Source organism: Muscardinus avellanarius, assembly GCF_963383645.1.
Source record: "Muscardinus avellanarius genome assembly, chromosome: 14".
In the NCBI taxonomy this organism is placed as follows: domain Eukaryota; kingdom Metazoa; phylum Chordata; class Mammalia; order Rodentia; family Gliridae; genus Muscardinus; species Muscardinus avellanarius.
This window is the reverse complement of record NC_137800.1, coordinates 26,714,772-26,732,412: the sequence shown is the minus strand read 5'-3', so window position 1 is coordinate 26,732,412 and position 17,641 is coordinate 26,714,772. Positions and strand designations below refer to the sequence as shown.

At 34.0% G+C, this 17,641-nt stretch overlaps 1 protein-coding gene across 2 annotated transcripts in view; it reads left to right on the top strand.

Moving 5' to 3' along the window:
* GLRA3 (glycine receptor alpha 3) overlaps positions 1 to 17,641 on the top strand; it is a gene marked incomplete at both ends in the record, with an annotated part of 146,484 nt that overhangs the window by 122,746 nt on the left and 6,097 nt on the right. The window contains 2 exons of one of the 2 annotated variants that reach the window (XM_080709872.1): positions 3,900 to 4,043; positions 6,430 to 6,474. In XM_080709872.1, coding sequence (XP_080565998.1) covers positions 3,900 to 4,043; positions 6,430 to 6,474 — 189 coding nt within the window. The remainder of the gene's footprint in view (positions 1 to 3,899; positions 4,044 to 6,429; positions 6,475 to 17,641) is intronic. The other variant, XM_080709871.1, reaches the window with a different exon arrangement.

Sequence of the window (17,641 nt, the reverse complement as noted above, 5' to 3'; positions counted from 1 at the left end):
ATTCATGATTCCAGTTTGAAGTTCTAAATAAAACTGTTAGACTCCAGAGAAAATAAAAATAGAAAAGTACATAATTTTAATAAAAATGATGTTGTAGAAATACAAAACCTCCAATATAAAAAAATGCAAAGATGAGAGAAATCACAATATAATTTAACTTGGTCAAAAAAAATTAATATGTTAAGAAATGCCAGTAACTTAAATAGCAGGCATCCAGGAAGCATTTCTAGTGACATGTAGATTTATTTTACAGCTTCATGTAAGTGTTAAATATAAAAAAAAGGGTCACATCCTACAGAAGAGATGGCATTAAAAGCCCAGAAATTGAAGCAGGGATCAGAGATAACTGTGTGGCCTTTGGAAATTATTTATTCTCTTTGATTGTGCCTTTCTTGTCTGGTGACCAGAAGGATTTATCAAGTCCATCTTGTTAGAAATAATGCAGCTCTGTTATGATTTTCTGTTGCATTTTTATCTCTTGAAGCAAATGCATTGATATGGAAATTCTGGCATTAGAAGCATCATTCACCTACTACAGGTGATGAGTATCATAATCAGTATGACTGTGACATCAGCAGGACAGGTGGAGTCACCCTCCAGGGTGATAAATGTCAGAATGTCAGCGCTCACAAGACTCCTTGCTGTGAGAGTCATTGCCAACCTGGTTCTCTCCCTTTTTTGCCTTTCAGCATTGGCTTCATCCTACCTGAACATCCATTTTGTAAAACACTGTTTATTCTTTTCCTTTGTTCTAATTCTTTTCTCTCTGGCTTCGTGTCTTAACATTTGAAATGCCTTTGTGATTAATATTATTTTTCCTGTTAACATTGTAAAATGCAAAGATTTTAATACAGAATTTTTGTGCCAGGGAGAAAGGAATGATTGATTATAATCAAATTTGGATTTACACAACAAAAGATGAAAAGTCCTAGAAAATGGAAATTAAAACAACTCAAACAACAAGGCATGCTGGGCTGGGGATGTTGCTCAGTGGCAGAGCACTTGCCTAGCATGTCACAAGGCCCCAGGTTTGATCACCAATATCAATAAAAGAAAAGGCATGCCATAAGCAGAGAAAATTTTAGGGTATCTCAGAGGGGAAACATTCATTCTATGCTTGAGTCATTGCCCATTCCACAGCCAAAATTATCCATTGTGGTTTTCTTGACATTTTAACATTTCCAAGAAACTAGAGGAATCCACTAGGATTAATTATCATTAAAGGAGGAACAAATTACCCCATTCAAAGGGCCATTTGGGCTAATCAAAAGCATATGTTCTTATGTTTTTGTAAAGCATCTTTCTCAAATGGAAAGCAAATGGGATTAAGAAAAATCAACAAAATATTTACTCTTAAAACAACTCTTATGTTTTACCTTATAGAGTGTCTACATGTAGGTTTAGATGAGATTTTGTGGGTTCCAATCCTCACGTTGTGGTTTAATTGATTTTTTTATTCTTCAATTTAAGCTATGTTGTTTGTTAATGCATTTAAATTTTTATTTAGAGATGACTAGTTAATAGTGCTGGAGTTTTAATTTAGTAAGACACATCTAATGTAGTTTATCTACTAATATATTGTTATCTATGAACTGTAGCATAGGAATTTCTTGGCCCCAAGCCAATCCTTTTACTACCTCTGTGTGAACTAAGGTAAGGGTGTGTAACTTGACAGGCTTTTCAACCACAGTATAATGTTTTTACTGACATGTTTGCATGGAATAGCAGCATCTTCACTCTGAAATGCACACATTCACACATACACACACACACACACACACACACACACACACACACACACACATACACGCAAAGACACTTGCCAAAGGGATATAGGCGCTAGCATTTAGGGGCTTATACTGGCCCAATATGGGATAATTCGAGCATCAAAATGGGGTCAATGTATTATATCCCAAGGAATAAAATGAATATCCATTAAGTCTATGCTGAGATAAATTAACAAGCAAACAGGCACACATAAGAAACAGGAACTTACCTTACAGCAAAATGCTAACTAATAAATGTAGATTATGAAATCATATAATTACCATTTGGCTAGGCTTGGTGAGACACGCCTATAATCCCAGTACTTGAATTGGTGCTAGTAAATTGAATCCAGAACCTTTCTCATGCTAAGTAGGCATGAAGCTGTATGCATGTTCAAAAAGGACATAGTTTCAAGCATTCCATGCAAGGAAAAGTTAGTAACTTTATAATCCAGAAACATATATTGTATGTAAGCAGCCATTGCCTTGGCCAGTGGATCGATACTGTGTGCCTCCTGATATGATACACTGTGAAGGACAGTGGGAATAACTGATGAGAAATTCCAGCTTTAGAAAAGGCAAACTTTAAATGGAAAACAGTACACTGTACAAATTAATTGACTTTTACTTATCAAAACTAGCAGTGTCAAAAAGAGCAAGAAAGTCTAAGCAAGTAAATGTTCCACATTGAGGGCTAAAGAGACACAAGAACAAAATGCTATACACGGTTAAATCCTGGGCTGAAAGAAAAAGTTGTATTTTTAAATAAAAATGGCATTATCAGAGCAATAAGGAAAATGAGAATGGGGTATTAGGAGTAGAAGGTATGATTTCATCAATGCTGCATCACTAATTTGTTGAGCACATGGTACCATGTCAGCTAATTATACTGAAATAAAGGAGTAAGGGAGAAATACAGCGCTATCTCACACACACACACACACACACACACACACACACACACACAGATATATGTCAAAGCTAATCAGATATTAAAAAAGGAAATTGGAAATTCTTTTATGATTCTTATTACAAGTCTGTAAAAATATTTTAAATAGGTAGCAAATAACTATTAACTATTTATAAATGCATTGAAATTAAATTATCTTAGTAGAATTAAAAATAAGGTTCAAACACTTAAAATAATCCAAAGTAAACAATGAAAATAAAAAAGGCAACATTGTGCTGGGCGAGGTGGCGCATGCTTGTAATCCCAGCACTTGGGAAGCTGAGACAGGAGGATCACACGATTTTGAAGCCAGCCTCAGGTACTTAGTAAGGCTTTCAGCAACTCAGTGAGACCCTGTTTCCAAATAAAGTCTAAAAAAGGTCTGGGAGTATAGCTCAGAGGTAGAAAAGCCCCTGTGTTCCACACCCAGTACTACAAAAAATAAAAAAGTAAAAATTTTAAAAAATCAACATTGCTATCTGTATTTCAATGTTAGTTCCTACTTCAAGGATTATACTGTTCTAAAGGTAAAATTTATTTTATCTTGTCTTTAATTTCATCTTGTGTTTGGACTAGAGCCTAACTTGAAAAGAACTTAATGAAATATATGCAAAGATTTGGGTTTTGTTTTTGTTTTAGTATTGAAAACTGAACCAGAGGGAACTCTATCACCAAGTTATACTTTCAAACCTTTTTATTTTTTATTTTGAGACAGGGTCTTGCTAAATTGCTAAGGTTAATCCTGTACTTGCAATCATCCTGCCTTGGTACAAGTTTCAAAAACATATCCTGGTGTGGTAGCATATGCTAGTCTTTCCAAAATATTTGGGAGGCTGAGACAAGAGGATCATGGTTCATGGCCAGCCTCAGCTACTCAGTGAAGCCCTCTGCAACTTAGTGAGTGTGAGATCCTATTTCAAAATAAAGAATAAAAAATAGAGCCAGGGGTATAGCTCAGAGGTAGAATACCTCTGGATTCTATCTCTGGTGCAGAAAAAAAAAGTATGAACAACACATAAGATTTGCAAAATTCAAAATCACAGAAATTATTAAGAAAAGTCTGTTGCCACTTTACTTTTTTCAAACAAATCTATGATATTTAAAATCAGGAAAATTCAGCGTTGTTCCCAAAGGAAAATAAAAATAGTAGTCAAATTGTTTCCTTTCTCCTTCTCTCTTGGTAGGTTTCCTATGTCAAAGCTATTGACATTTGGATGGCAGTATGCCTCCTTTTTGTGTTTTCAGCACTTTTGGAGTATGCAGCCGTCAACTTTGTATCACGACAACACAAAGAACTTCTGCGTTTTCGTCGAAAGAGAAAGAATAAGGTCAGTGATTAAATGTTGGGGTTTTGGGGTTATACCAATTGTCAGGAAATTAATATGTTGTACTAAGTTTAAATGCACAGGAAGGAAATTGGGACTAGGGCCTAAATGAAGAATATGATATTTCTTTATTTTTTTCCAGTTTCAATTAAAAGTCAGCATAGCTCCAGGCAGAAAATGATGACATCTAGATATACTTTTAACAGTGTTATCTGGGAACATCAGTGCATGGTCAGCTTCCAGCAACAATACTACTTTTTGCTTCAATTAATGAAATATATCATCTTTTTACTTGCAATATTAGTGTTTCTAATGGTTTTACTTGGTATATAAGTCATCAAATATAGTTATTAAAGTTACTGATTTTTCTGAGCTAATTCCTTTCTTTTCATAAAATATTACTTATTCATAATGTCACTATTAGTTTACAAGTTCACACAAAACTATCAATCTCTTTTTCATGCATATTTGCCTGCTCTTAAGATATTTCTTCTGAAGGCCCATGGGAAATACAATCAAGTGCCATTGTCTCCTGTCATCTGAGTAAAGACGATCCCAAAAGAAAACATATTTTAGGACATGACTTAGGAGGCCATAGGAAATTGTACAAGTGTCCTTCTAGATGGATTTGAATATACATACAGGCTTGTTTCCCTCTATTAAGATCTGTAATGATCTGGGAGTGGTGGTGCATACCTGTAATCCCAGTACTTGGGAGGATGAGACAGGAGGATCACAGGTTTGCCTCCAGCCTCAGCAACTTATCAACTCTCAGCAACCTAGAAAAACCCTGTTCCAAAACAAAATATAAAAAACAGTAAGAGGGATGGGGGTGAAGACCAGAGCTAAAATGCTCCTGGGTTCAATTTTCAGTACCACAGAAAACAAACAAAAAAATATGTAATGGCTTCCTTCTTTAAAGATAAATGGTTTTGACTATTTTTTTTTTCTTTTTTGAAATATAAAGTTGACAGAAAATCTGAGTTTACGTCTTCTAATGTGAATGTGCCAACTGACATTTTCAAGAAATTTGACTTTTAAGCATTAGAATAATTTTGACATTCTAGTCAGGGTACAGTAGTATTTAAATCAAGAGATAAATCTTAGAAATAATAGTCTCTAAGGGAGACTATTAGGTGAGATATAGGGTGAACTTGTAAGGATTTTAAAGGTGTAATGGTTTCGAATTATTGGCCACTTATTCATTAAACTTTTTTAAAGCATTAAGCTTTGATATTTCAGTGCTTGAGTCTATTCACATTCAAAACTATTTTCAAGCAAAACTGGCCCGCCAATCATCATCACAGTGCTAATAAACACCCCCAAACCACCACTGCATACAAGACACATCAGCACTGGGAGACTGTGTATTACACTGGACAGGAAACAAAGCTAGAGCTTCCATTTGCTTGAATTTGCATGAACACAAAAGCGTCCCTTGTAAATTGAGATGTATTATGATGGAGAGATCAACTCTTCTTTATTTTCTTTCTCCACCTGGTCGACTGGTCTGCTTACATATTCTCATTTTTCTTTATTTTTCCTTTATTTCTCATCTCCTCTTCCTTTCTGTTCTCTCTCTTTCTTCCCTTTTTTTCATAAATCTTGACACTGGTCAAGACACCATAACAATATAATGCTGTATCAACAGGGATGCAGCTCCTGTCTTTCCCATTAATGAATGATGAAGACGATTTGCCTACAAATATCATTTATTACAACTAAAGCAATATTCAATTTCCCTACATTCTGGCTTGAGTTTACATTTTTTTTTTATTTTCCATTCCATTGCTTTCTCCTCCTCCTTGTTCACCTAAGGCTTTATCAATCATGTACTGCAAGCACTAGAAATGAGAAATATGCATATGGCACCTAAATAGGAAAAGTCTGAGACTTCATACATGTTCTATATCATGGTATCGACTGGATAAAATAATAGGTTATAAGGTTAGATGCTCAATTTGAGTTTTTATTTAAAAAAAATTACCAAAATGTCTCATTGCTTAGTTTTGCCACATGTAGGAGTAATATAAAAATATTTCATGCCCCTTACTCTTTAGCTTACAGAAAGATTAATTTTTCCAGTCACTGATATTCACATAGATATGCAAAAATAGTAATATCTTATTTCCTCATCTTGACTCAAAATATTTAAGAAGCAAATATACTTAAATGCAACAAAATTTTAATATAGAAATATCTCAGTTAATTTTAAGTTTAATTCATACTTTGGGGTAGCTAGCCTTCATATGTGGAAATTTAGTAATTGATATGTGTGTATGTTAAATTGGTATATGTGAATAAAGCCAACTGTGTAATTATATTTAATTACATATGACTTGATTCTCTGGTTTCTCATCCCCTCTTGGTCCACTTTACCTTCCCACAGACAGAAGCTTTTGCATTGGAGAAGTTTTACCGTTTCTCAGACACGGTAAATTGACTTTCTTAACTCTAACTAGAGGAATGTGATCATCAGCAAAAAGCAGATAGCATATTCTACATCAAGACAGTGTTTGGTGGGGAAACTCAGCCCTTTTCATATTTTAAGCCAAACAAACACCATCTCCCTTCATCTAAGAATGACACTTCTTTTCTAAGGACTCCATTCCTGTCTTCCCTCACTCATTAATTAAAGGATATTTAACTATTATCCTTTATCTTTATTAACCTGTTTTTATTTGTTATTTATTATCCTGTTTATGTTTATTACTAAGGTATTTGACTAATCAAAATGATTTCAAATATATGAAATTAAAGAAATAAAATAAGGAGAAATATAATACATATTTTGTAATAATCTCCACAGAAGAAATTACCATTATATTTGGGAAAATATTTTGAAAATTATGTAGAAAACTAATTTATACAAATTCTACAAGCAACTGCACAAGTGACCTCAAACTAAACCATAAAGGTGCTTTGTGCAAACTTTATTTCTTTAGAATTCATTTTTTGTTGAAATATGTTGAGATTATTTGTTTAAATGAACAATTTGGTCTTGATAGGATTTCAAAGCATCCTTTGAAAGTTTAAAATAAAAAAAATCACCAAGACAAATGGCAAAGTATAGTAGTTAAATGTCACTTCCCATATTCCCATTTCTTCTTTTGTGTTGTGTTTTATCCCTAAAAATAATTTCTCATGATCTATTTATCTTTATATAATTATCTTAACTGTAAATTTTAAATCATACAGTATTTGTATAACAGATGTAGTATCTGCAATATGTATTCATCCATATACATATAAAAATATATATTAGACTACATAGTAGAAAGTAATATAGTAATATTATAATATAATCTGTCTCTTGGAAGACCAACATAATTATGCCTCTAATAACTAAATGACTTTTTTTATAAAAACTATAGAATAAAAGATATATATTCCATTAATTATGGCATTATAGGTAACTCTGATGAAAAGTCACTCTTTCCTAATGGACAGTAAATGATTTTCTTTTTCAAAAAAGCAATATGGTAATGCAAATATATTCATTAGAAAATACATGATATATACAATACATTTATTTTTAAATAGTCTTAGTGTTAGATAAGCCTGGGGATGGTTGTTTTGACTTTGGAAAACTATTTTCCTCAAATTAAGAACCTTCTGGGCTAACGGAATCTATTTTTTTTTTAACTACGTATTTTACTTAGAAATCATCTGAGAAATATAAATCTTTAAATTCACACAGTCAAAATGAGCATAAATATCAATAGTATGCTCTTTATTTCTGAGAATACGTGTTTACGTGAATTTCCCTCAGAACTCTACTTTGGCAGAATAGGCAAAGTAAAGTAAAAAAGTCCTATTATAGAAATTCTGTTGTCACAAGAGACTACTCTAATGAAATAGTCTTCATAGGAGTCCTAACTTGGTTCACTATTGTTCTAGACACCGTAAACAATCTGCTACGTAACCATTCCTCTATTAAAGTGTCAGAGAATCCTCTGTCTATTGCGAGAATATACAAGTTTCCTCTTGCATCCAAATTTCCCCACCCCACACTGTCAGCCTGCTGTGCGCTGATCACCAACCGTGCTGCGTCATGGATGCTGTCTTCAGTGCCGTGTGCGTGTGGGTGTATGCATGATGTGAAAGTATTTTGGCTAGAAGTCACTATTATCATGTACGCTATCATTACTTAATTCTGGAGGCTTATAAAGACAGCAAAATCGTTCTGAACATATGCTAATTGCTAAGAGACATGGATGAAATGGGATTGCTTTAATGCATTTCATACAGCTTTGTCCACATCACAATGTACTGATACAATGATTTGCTGAGAAAAAAACTCATTTGCATCATATTCTAGTGCTTCTGTCTTCCTATTGATATTTATTAGTTGTTATTCATATATGCAAATGAAATAGGAATCGACCACCATGAATTCTGGATTTAGAAAATGATGACTAAGTTATCTTTAATGAAGATATCATTGACTGCATTTTGACAATCTATATACAAATCTGTAGTTACTTATTTACTTATGAGTTTATATCCTTTTTTATTTCTTACTTTAAATATAACTCAAGATAACTTCTAAGGAGAACCAGTAATGACTTTTCAAACTTGCATAATTTGTCAGCTCTATAGTCTTAGGAGAAATGTAAATGCCTACTATGTTGTTTGAAGAAATAGTTTTATGGTTGAAAATAATATATAGCATCTACATATACTACATTATTTAATAATATTTTCATTTTAAATCCTATCTTCTAGAGCTAATCTCTTCTTTCCTACAAATTTCTTCAATACATGCCTGAGGAAAAGTATTTTTCGTTAATTTTTATTCAAACAAAATTTTATTCAAATGACTCATATCAAGGTTTGACATTTTATCTTCTCAAGTAAAACAAAAATTTTAAAATTTTAATTGTTTCCTGCAAACAATTATTTAGAGTTTATGTCAAATAGAGCTGTTCCTTAGAGCTATATAGTCTCTGAAATACCTGTTCAGGAAATTATATTTTTTAAAGTAGCATAATCTCTAATTAAATTCAAATGTATTATGGTGATTTCCATCTCAGCATTAACTAGAATAAAAATGCTTCTTTTTTACATCTGTCATCTATTGTGATATCTTATGTTACTCCATAATTAGGAGTTGGTCCTAGAAAACTCTATTATGCTAGAAATATATATTAAATATTTTGTTGATTTCTTCTTTACCTTTTATACTATTTATATTTTATTTTCGTATTTCAACAAACTCACCTATAAAAACTTACACTCTTTTTTTAACCTCCATATTATTCTAAATCTAAATCTAAGTTTAATATGTCAATCATAAATATGGATAATTCACAGCTGAGATGTCATCTGTAATAAATGAAAAGTTCTCCTAGAGACAGATTTCAAAGATTTTATATTAACAGTTGATTGGCAGCTATAAAAGATTTTAACCTTATCTATAAGTTGATTTTTAAGCTTTACATTTCTAAATAACATAGAAATGTGATAGATGTATAAAACAATATTTTATTTTACTTTTACATCCTTTTATTGGGTTCATTACAGTCTCACATCATAATGTAAATTATAGTGATGGTGAAATCCATGCTTATAAACCAATATTTCAGAAAAATGTAATTCATTCACATCTTTCATCTAATCTCATAATTTTCCAAATGATAATAGTCTTTTCAACAAAATATATCATTGTTGCACATACTTTTAAAAACATGTAAATGGAAATTAATAACTCAGTTTTCTTCCTCTATTACTTTACTGTTTGGTAATAAGTTTGCAGAAAATAATGAGAAGACCTTTGGAGTAATTCATTTAACATCTTAATTTATAAAGAATGTCTCAATGGTACCAAGGGAAAAAATTAGGATGAAAATTATGTGTTAATGTTGTTATATCTTACAGCAATTAATATAATCAATACTTCATATGATCTTAGATGCTTAATGCTTTATCAATCAGTGGAAATGTTCGAGCCTTCACTACTTTTATATACAAGTTTGTTTTGTTTTGTTTTGTTTTTTGGTGGTACTGGGGTTCCTGGAAACCCTTCTATCTCCAGGCTACACTCCCAGACCTATTTTATACTTTTTTGTTTGGAAACAGGATCTCTTAAGCCAGTGCAACTGGCTTCAAACCTGCGCGATCCTCCTGTCTCCACCTCCCAAGCCCAGAGATTACAAGAGTGCGACACCACGCCCGGCACAAGTTAGTTTTTTTTTTTGTATTAGTCTCATTGGTCCATTCCAATTATACATCATAGTGAGATTCAATGTATTAAAAGCATACATACACACAGGTCTTTGCCTACTCCCTTCCAAATCAGTAAATTAGATTTTTGGTTTTGGTTTTGCCAGTTTTGAAGATAAGAACAGGACAGGAAATCAGTTCTTATAACACGTGAGGTTAATATACTATATTGAGACAGAGGTGAAGTACTTCTACTAAATGACTATGTATAACCTTTTATTCTTCATCTCTATATTTCTTGTTATAATAGGCATTTATATAAATCATCTTTGGCACAATTCTCTAAATAAAATGAAAAGGTACTTTACAAAGTTTCATAATGTAGTATCGATGATAAAACATTGTGCTCAGTTTCAAATTAAAAAGTGAATAAAAGTCTTCCTGTTAAATCAATTCTGATTGCCAACTATTCTGACTTGCTTGGAATATAGTAAGAGGCTTTACATCTGGGTGATTTAAGCCGTGCCTTTAATTTTATTGTTTAAACAGCCATATTCAATAGCCCATTTTAGTTAATTCTACTTAATTTTATTATTATCTATACTTTGTGTTACAAAGTGCCTTAACTTTATGACTATTAAATATTGGCTAACACATGTACCTTTTGAGTCAAAGGTTTTAGGTGTTTTTTTATTTTCTTGCTTTTTTGGCATGCAGTTTATTAGAATTTAAGATACAGTTATTGCCATAAAATTCAATTATCTCAAAATAATATTTGAGTACTAATCAAAATAAAGAATATCACTGCACATTTAAGCATGCATAAACACAGGATAATTTTAGAAATGGGTTATTAAAAAGAGAATTAGGTGAATAATAAAATAATCCAATGCATTTTCTAATAATAAGGTTCTAGAAAAGCTTCAACCATGTTGTTAATATTTAGAAAGTCTTTCAAAACAATCCCAAAAAGTCACTCATTAAAAAAATTTAAATCACAACCCTTTTGTTCCCCAGAGACCATCCCTCTTTTATGCCTGGGAAACTAGACTGAGCCCTAATCATTGCCTCCCCATAGGGCTGAATTTCTTCTTCTGAAAAAGCCCTGATATGACACACACCTCACTTCAAGGACACAGTTAAAATATCTGTGCTGTCTCATGGGATGTATTTAAAACACTAAAGATATGTAACTTCATAAATCAGATTTGCAAGAATTCCAGCAGCCATATGGCAAAACCCACCTATTGTCATAATAAAACAGTAAGGCTAGAAAGGCAAAGCGATCTTCTCATTTTTCTGCTCCTGGTTCCCCTTTTAGTGTGATGACGCACAAGTTCAGTGCCCTTGGAGACACAGGCAACTGAGCAGGCCCTTTCAACACAATAGTTCATAGTTCAGAGATAGTTTGGCTATTGAGAATTTAAAATATGGCAAAATGATTTCATGGTAAAATAATTCAGGGTTTTATTAGCTTTTTTCTTTCAGATTATGTTGTATGCAATTTCCATAATAATATAATTACTACAAATCAAAATATTAATAATATCAACAATTTGAGTGCCTTTTCAGACTTGTATTTGATTTGTTTTGTTTTTGGCACTGAGTTTTGAACCCAGAGCCATTCTACCTTCCAGTTACATCCCATGCCCTTTTTAATTTTTTATTTTGAGACAGGGTCTCACTAAGTTCTTGAGGCTGCCCTCAAACTTATGGTCCTCCTGTCTTAGGTGCCAGGTACTGGAATTATAGGTGTTTGCCACCATGCCTGGCTCTCTTCAAACATTTAATGTATTTTTTCTCACCCTAAAAGACCTGATTGACAGTATTATAATATTTTCCTGGAATAAAAAAAAACAAAAGTCAGAGAATTAAGAAGCTAAGTTAAACTGAATATGGCTCCACATGCTTGTAATCTCAGTACTTGGGAGGCTAAAATGGCAGGAGGATCTCAAGTTCATGGTCAGCCTCTGCAACTTAGGAAGCTCCTCCATAACTTATGGAGACCCTATTTTAAAATAAAAGAATAAAATAGGACTAGGAGTATAGCTCAGAGGTGGAATGTCCCTGCGTTCCATCCCCAGGATCACAAAATAAAAATTTAATTTAATTTAAAAAGAAGCTAAAATAAGAATATCAAGACTTCTAGTAATAAATGATGCAACCATGAATATGTTTCATTATAACAAAATATTTCTACCTTAAATTTTAATCTTGCCAGACATCGTGGTGCACACCTCTAATCCCTTGGGAGGCTAAAAAAAGAGGATCAAAGGTTTGATGACAGCCTCAGCAATATAACAAGACTCAGCAACCTAGTGAGAGACTCTGTTTCAAAAACAAAAATAAAAAATAAAAAATTGAGCTGGGATGTAGCTCGGAGGTAGTATACTCCTGGATTCAATCCCTAGTACCACAAAGTAGTAATAATAATTTTTTTTTATTTGGCACATTGTAGTCATACATCTTAATGGGTACAAGATGGCGGAGGCATACATGCACACATCACTCATTTATCCCTTTCCCAATTCCCACCCATTTCCTTCCCCCTCCCTCCTTCTCCTATTTGGCTTAGTGATTGACTTTGATGTGTTTGTGAATGTACATCATGTACATTAGGGAATTTTTCCCTTCCCCCCTCCAATCACTCTCAGTTCGGTCACCTTATTTGCTCATTTGTCCTTTCTCCTTCTTTGGCTAGAGTTCCTCCTATGACATATTTTCTCCCTAGCTTTCACATATTAGGGAAAGCATCTAATTTTTTACTTTTTGGACTAACTAATCTCACTTAAAATAATAATTTTAGATTTGACCAACATCTCACTTTACATTTGGACCATTTGTTTGTGAGTATATAAAATATTTGAAATTATATCCCATAGTACACACATATTTTATAATACAAATACATACTTTATTATCGTATTTTAGAACGTGTGTTTCTCAACGTGTTCTTTTCCACTAAAACATCCAGAAAATAAATATTTAGCAGAATAGTTTAGAGGAAAATATTTTTATTGAATTGAAAAATATTGATGAATTTTTTAGTGAAATTAAATTTCAAAAGCTTTTAAAAACAATACATTAAATCCAATTATAAACCTATTACCCAAGGTCTACTTTCTGAGATATGGCTAGGTCCTTTTGTAGATTTAAAAAGGAATAAAGATCCTGGCACAGCGGCATACCTTGTAATTCCAGTGCTTAGAAAGCTGAGACAGGAGGTTTGCAGGTTAGTGACTATCGTCAGCATCTTTGTGAGGCCTGCTACAATTTAATGAGGACCAGTCTGCTTGTTTTTTAATTTTTGCAGGTCTGAGGATGGAACCCAGGGGTATTCAACCTCCAAGCTACACCCCCTGACCTATTTTTTTATTCTTTATTTTGAAAGTGGGTCTCACTAAGTCGCAGACGGCCTCACTAAGTAGCTGAGGCTGTCTGCGAACCGAGATCCTCCAATCTCAGCCTCCCAAATGCTGGTATTACAAGCGTGCGCCACCATGCCCGGCTGAGGACCAGATTTAAAATAAAAAATTAAATAAGGCTGGAAAAATAGCTCTGATGTAGAATACTCCTGAGTTCCATCCCCATTGCACCCACCCACACACACACACACACACACACACACAAGAAAGAAAAGAGAGGGGAATAAATATACAGATAATATAGAGAGCCTTAAATATATAATTACTGATAGTTGTGGAAACAAGATTTAGAAAAAGTTACTTCAAAACAAATTATTACTTTAACATTAGTGTAAAAATCATTGCGCAATATTTCCTCCACAAACCACTACTTAAAATATAAAACACAAGTGTTATTAGGAATTCAAAAAAAGTTACATCACTATAAATTCAAATTGACTGGGATGGCAGCATTGTGCCTGTGGGAAAGCTTTGTTCCTAAAACTTCATTATGTATTTTAATCACCAGAGGTCTTGTTGGGAATGAGATTCCAATGATAACCTAAACGTTAATGAGTAACGATCTCTACAACTGAGATTCAAAAACCTGGGTTTTGCTATCCCCTTCTAGTGACTCTGGGACAGGTATTAGACATAGATTCATTGTGAGAAACAGTGACCTGGCCTAGACTCTCATTACTGCATACATATAGAAAGATCTTTATTTTACAACTATTGTAAGTTTTTAATTTCGGCTAATTCTTTTTTAATTTAATTTTATTTATTTGTTTGTTTGTTTATTTATTTATTTTCATGGCACTGGAGTTCCGGGAAGCCCTTCTACCTCCGGGCAACACTCCCAGACCTATTTTATACTTTTTTATTTTTGGAAACAAGGTCTCTTAAGCCAGTGCGGCTGGCTTCGAACCTGCGTGATCCTCCTGTCTCCGCCTCCCAAGCACAGGGATTAAAAGTGTGCACCACCACGCCCAGCTTTCTAAAATTTTTTATTGGTGTATTGTATTCATACATCTTAATGGGATACAAGATGGTAGAGGCATGCGTGCACACATCACCCAATAAACCATTACCCAATTTCTGCTCCATTCCCTTCCCCTCCCTCTTCATGTTTGGCTTAGTGATTGACTTTGATTGTTTGTGAATGTATATCATGTACATTTGAGAATTTCCTTCTCCCCCTCTCTTGTCCCCTCAGTTAGGTCACCTTGTTTGCATATCTATAGTATCTCCTCCTTAGTCTAGAGTTCCTCTTATGATCGGTTTTCTCCCTAGCTTCTGCATATTAGGGAAAGCATCCAATTTCTTATTTTATTTGTAACTGACTAATTTCACTTAGCATAATATTCTCCAGTTCCACCCATTTCCCTGTAAATTACATAACTGTGTTTTTCTTTATGGCTGAGTAAAATTCCATTTTGTACATATCCCATAGTTTTGTAATCCATTCATCTGTTGATGGACATCTTGGCTGGTTCCATAGTTTGGCAATTGTGAATTGTGCAGCTATGAACATAGATATACATGCATTAGTTTGGTAGTTTGGTTTCCATTCTTTTGAGTAGATATCCAGAAGTGTTTTTGCTGGATCATATGGTAAGTTCATTCCCACTTTTCTGAGGATCCTCTATACCGTTTTTCAAAGTGGTTGCACTAATTTGCAATCCTATGTGAATGTGATTAAGTCATTCAAATATGTCCTCTTCCACTAAAACCAGTATCTAAATGGGAAGCTGTTTTTTTAATGTAGGACCATAGTTTTGATTATAGGTTTGATAAGACAATCAAATACGAGAAATAAATCAGATTTAACCCCATATGTCAAGGAAGGACAAAAAGAAGAAAATATAACAGATAAACTATCTTGATCTATTTGGGAGGCCTACCCCTATTCAGTTTTACACAACTTTTGTCCCTCATCAGTACATGGCATGAATAACTTTCAAGTTTAAAAAATAGATTAAAAAAAAAAAAAAAACAGCTGTGATGGCACACACTTGTAATCCCAGTACTTAAAGGCTGAGCCAGGAGGATCACAGGTTTTAGGTCAGCCTCAGCAACTTAAGGATACCCTCTGTAACTTAGTGAGACCTTTTTTCAAAGCAAAAATAAGTCTAGAGGTGTATCTTAGAGGTAGAATGCCCCTGAGATCAACCTCTAGTATGAAAAAGAATAAAAAAGAAAAGAAGAGAAAGGAAGAAATGGAAGGAAATAGTTATATGCTAATAAGCAAAAAATTTTTCTTTAGTTAGAACATGCAAATAAAATCATGGCCTCAGAACCATTGTATCAATACACACACACACACACACACACACACACACACACACACACACACAGAAAGTTTGTGACATTCGAAGAGAGCTGTGTCTCAGCATCGTACCCCAAGCCCTACATGTCCACCATCTGTAACTTGAGGCCTTCCTAAGGCATTCTTACTTACCATCACTCATACCCACAGGGTCTACACATTCATCCAGGGAACTACCCAGATCTCTGTGTCCTTGTCATCACGTCCCAAAGGGACAGTGCGAGCTACCTTGAGCCTCGGATTCCTTACAGATTTTTTTTCTTATTTTCTTTTCAAATTCAATATATCTTCTAGTTGCTTTAGACATTAGAACCAACAGTAATTCAAAATGTGTCCACCAAATTTCAATACCTGTTGTTTTACTCATAGCAGGGTCCAGAAAGTATAGCAATTTATCTTTTTTCTTTCTTTCTGGTGTTAGAGGTTTAACCCAAGGTAATTATTCCTACCCCCCCATCCCCACTTTTTTTTTTTTTTTTTGGTGGTACTAGGGTTCCTGGAAACCCTTCTACCTACTGGCTACACTCCTAGACCTATATTTTATATTTTTTTTAAATTTAGAAACAGGGTCTCTTAAGCCAGAGAGGCTGGCTTCAAACCTGTGCGATCCTCCTGTCTCCGCCTCCCAAGCACAGGGGGATTACAAGCATGTGCCACCACACCCGGCGCTCCAGCTTTTTTTTTTTTTTGAAACAGGTTTTTACTAAATTGCAGAGTATGAACGTTAACCTGAAATTCTCCTGTCTCAGCCCCAGCCCACCCAATTTAATTTTTAATGTTGGTGAATTGTCTCTAGTGTCTCAGACTGGTTTATTCTTCAGGATTCAGATTCTTTTAGGGAAGGAAGATTATAATAAGTCTTTTCCACATGAAGGGATTCTGCATTTAGCCTTTTTTCTTTTTTCTTTTTTAGAATGGGATTAAACAGAAAGCATTAGAAGCATGAGTTATATCTATTAACTCACACAGGCTTCCTTCATCCTGTTGAAACTCTTGTAGAGTTTTCACCACACCTAGCATAGTGGGACTGTTGAGGGAAGTCTTTTATTGTTGCTATTTCTGTGCTACTGGGAATAAAGCCCGGGGCATTCTACCTCCAAGATAAACCCTCAGCCCTTTCTTTCTTTTACTTTTTGTTTTGTTTTGAAACACGGTCTCCCTTGATTCCGAGATCTCACTAAGTGTTTTGAGGCTGTCCCTGAACTTGCAATTCTCCTGTCTCAGACTTCCAAGTACTGAGATTGCAGGCATGAGCTACTACATCCCACTGGGGGAATTCTATATTGGGCTCAAACAGTTAACAGTAAGCTTTCAAGAGCAATCTAATTTTATCATAGGCCAGACAGGCTATTCTAGACAAAAAGGATAAGGATGAAAACCCCTGCCTTCACCATTTCCTTAATCAGCGGTGAGAGTTTCTATTATCTTCCTGGAATCTTGTTTTAAAATTTACTATAGATGAAGATTTATGTAATTCTGAAGGCTTCCATTTCAGTGTTTCTGATTAAAATCAAACTAAGGAATGATTTGCCAAAAATTAATCTCATATAAAATCTTTCATTCATGTGCCACTTCCTTCCAATTATACATTTAGCCAAAGACAACACCACCTACTGGATATGACTTACTCTCTTTTTTCCTCTCTGTAGTTTTCAGTATGACTATGATATCTACTAGCACAACGGGTTGCTTTCCCCCCTTTC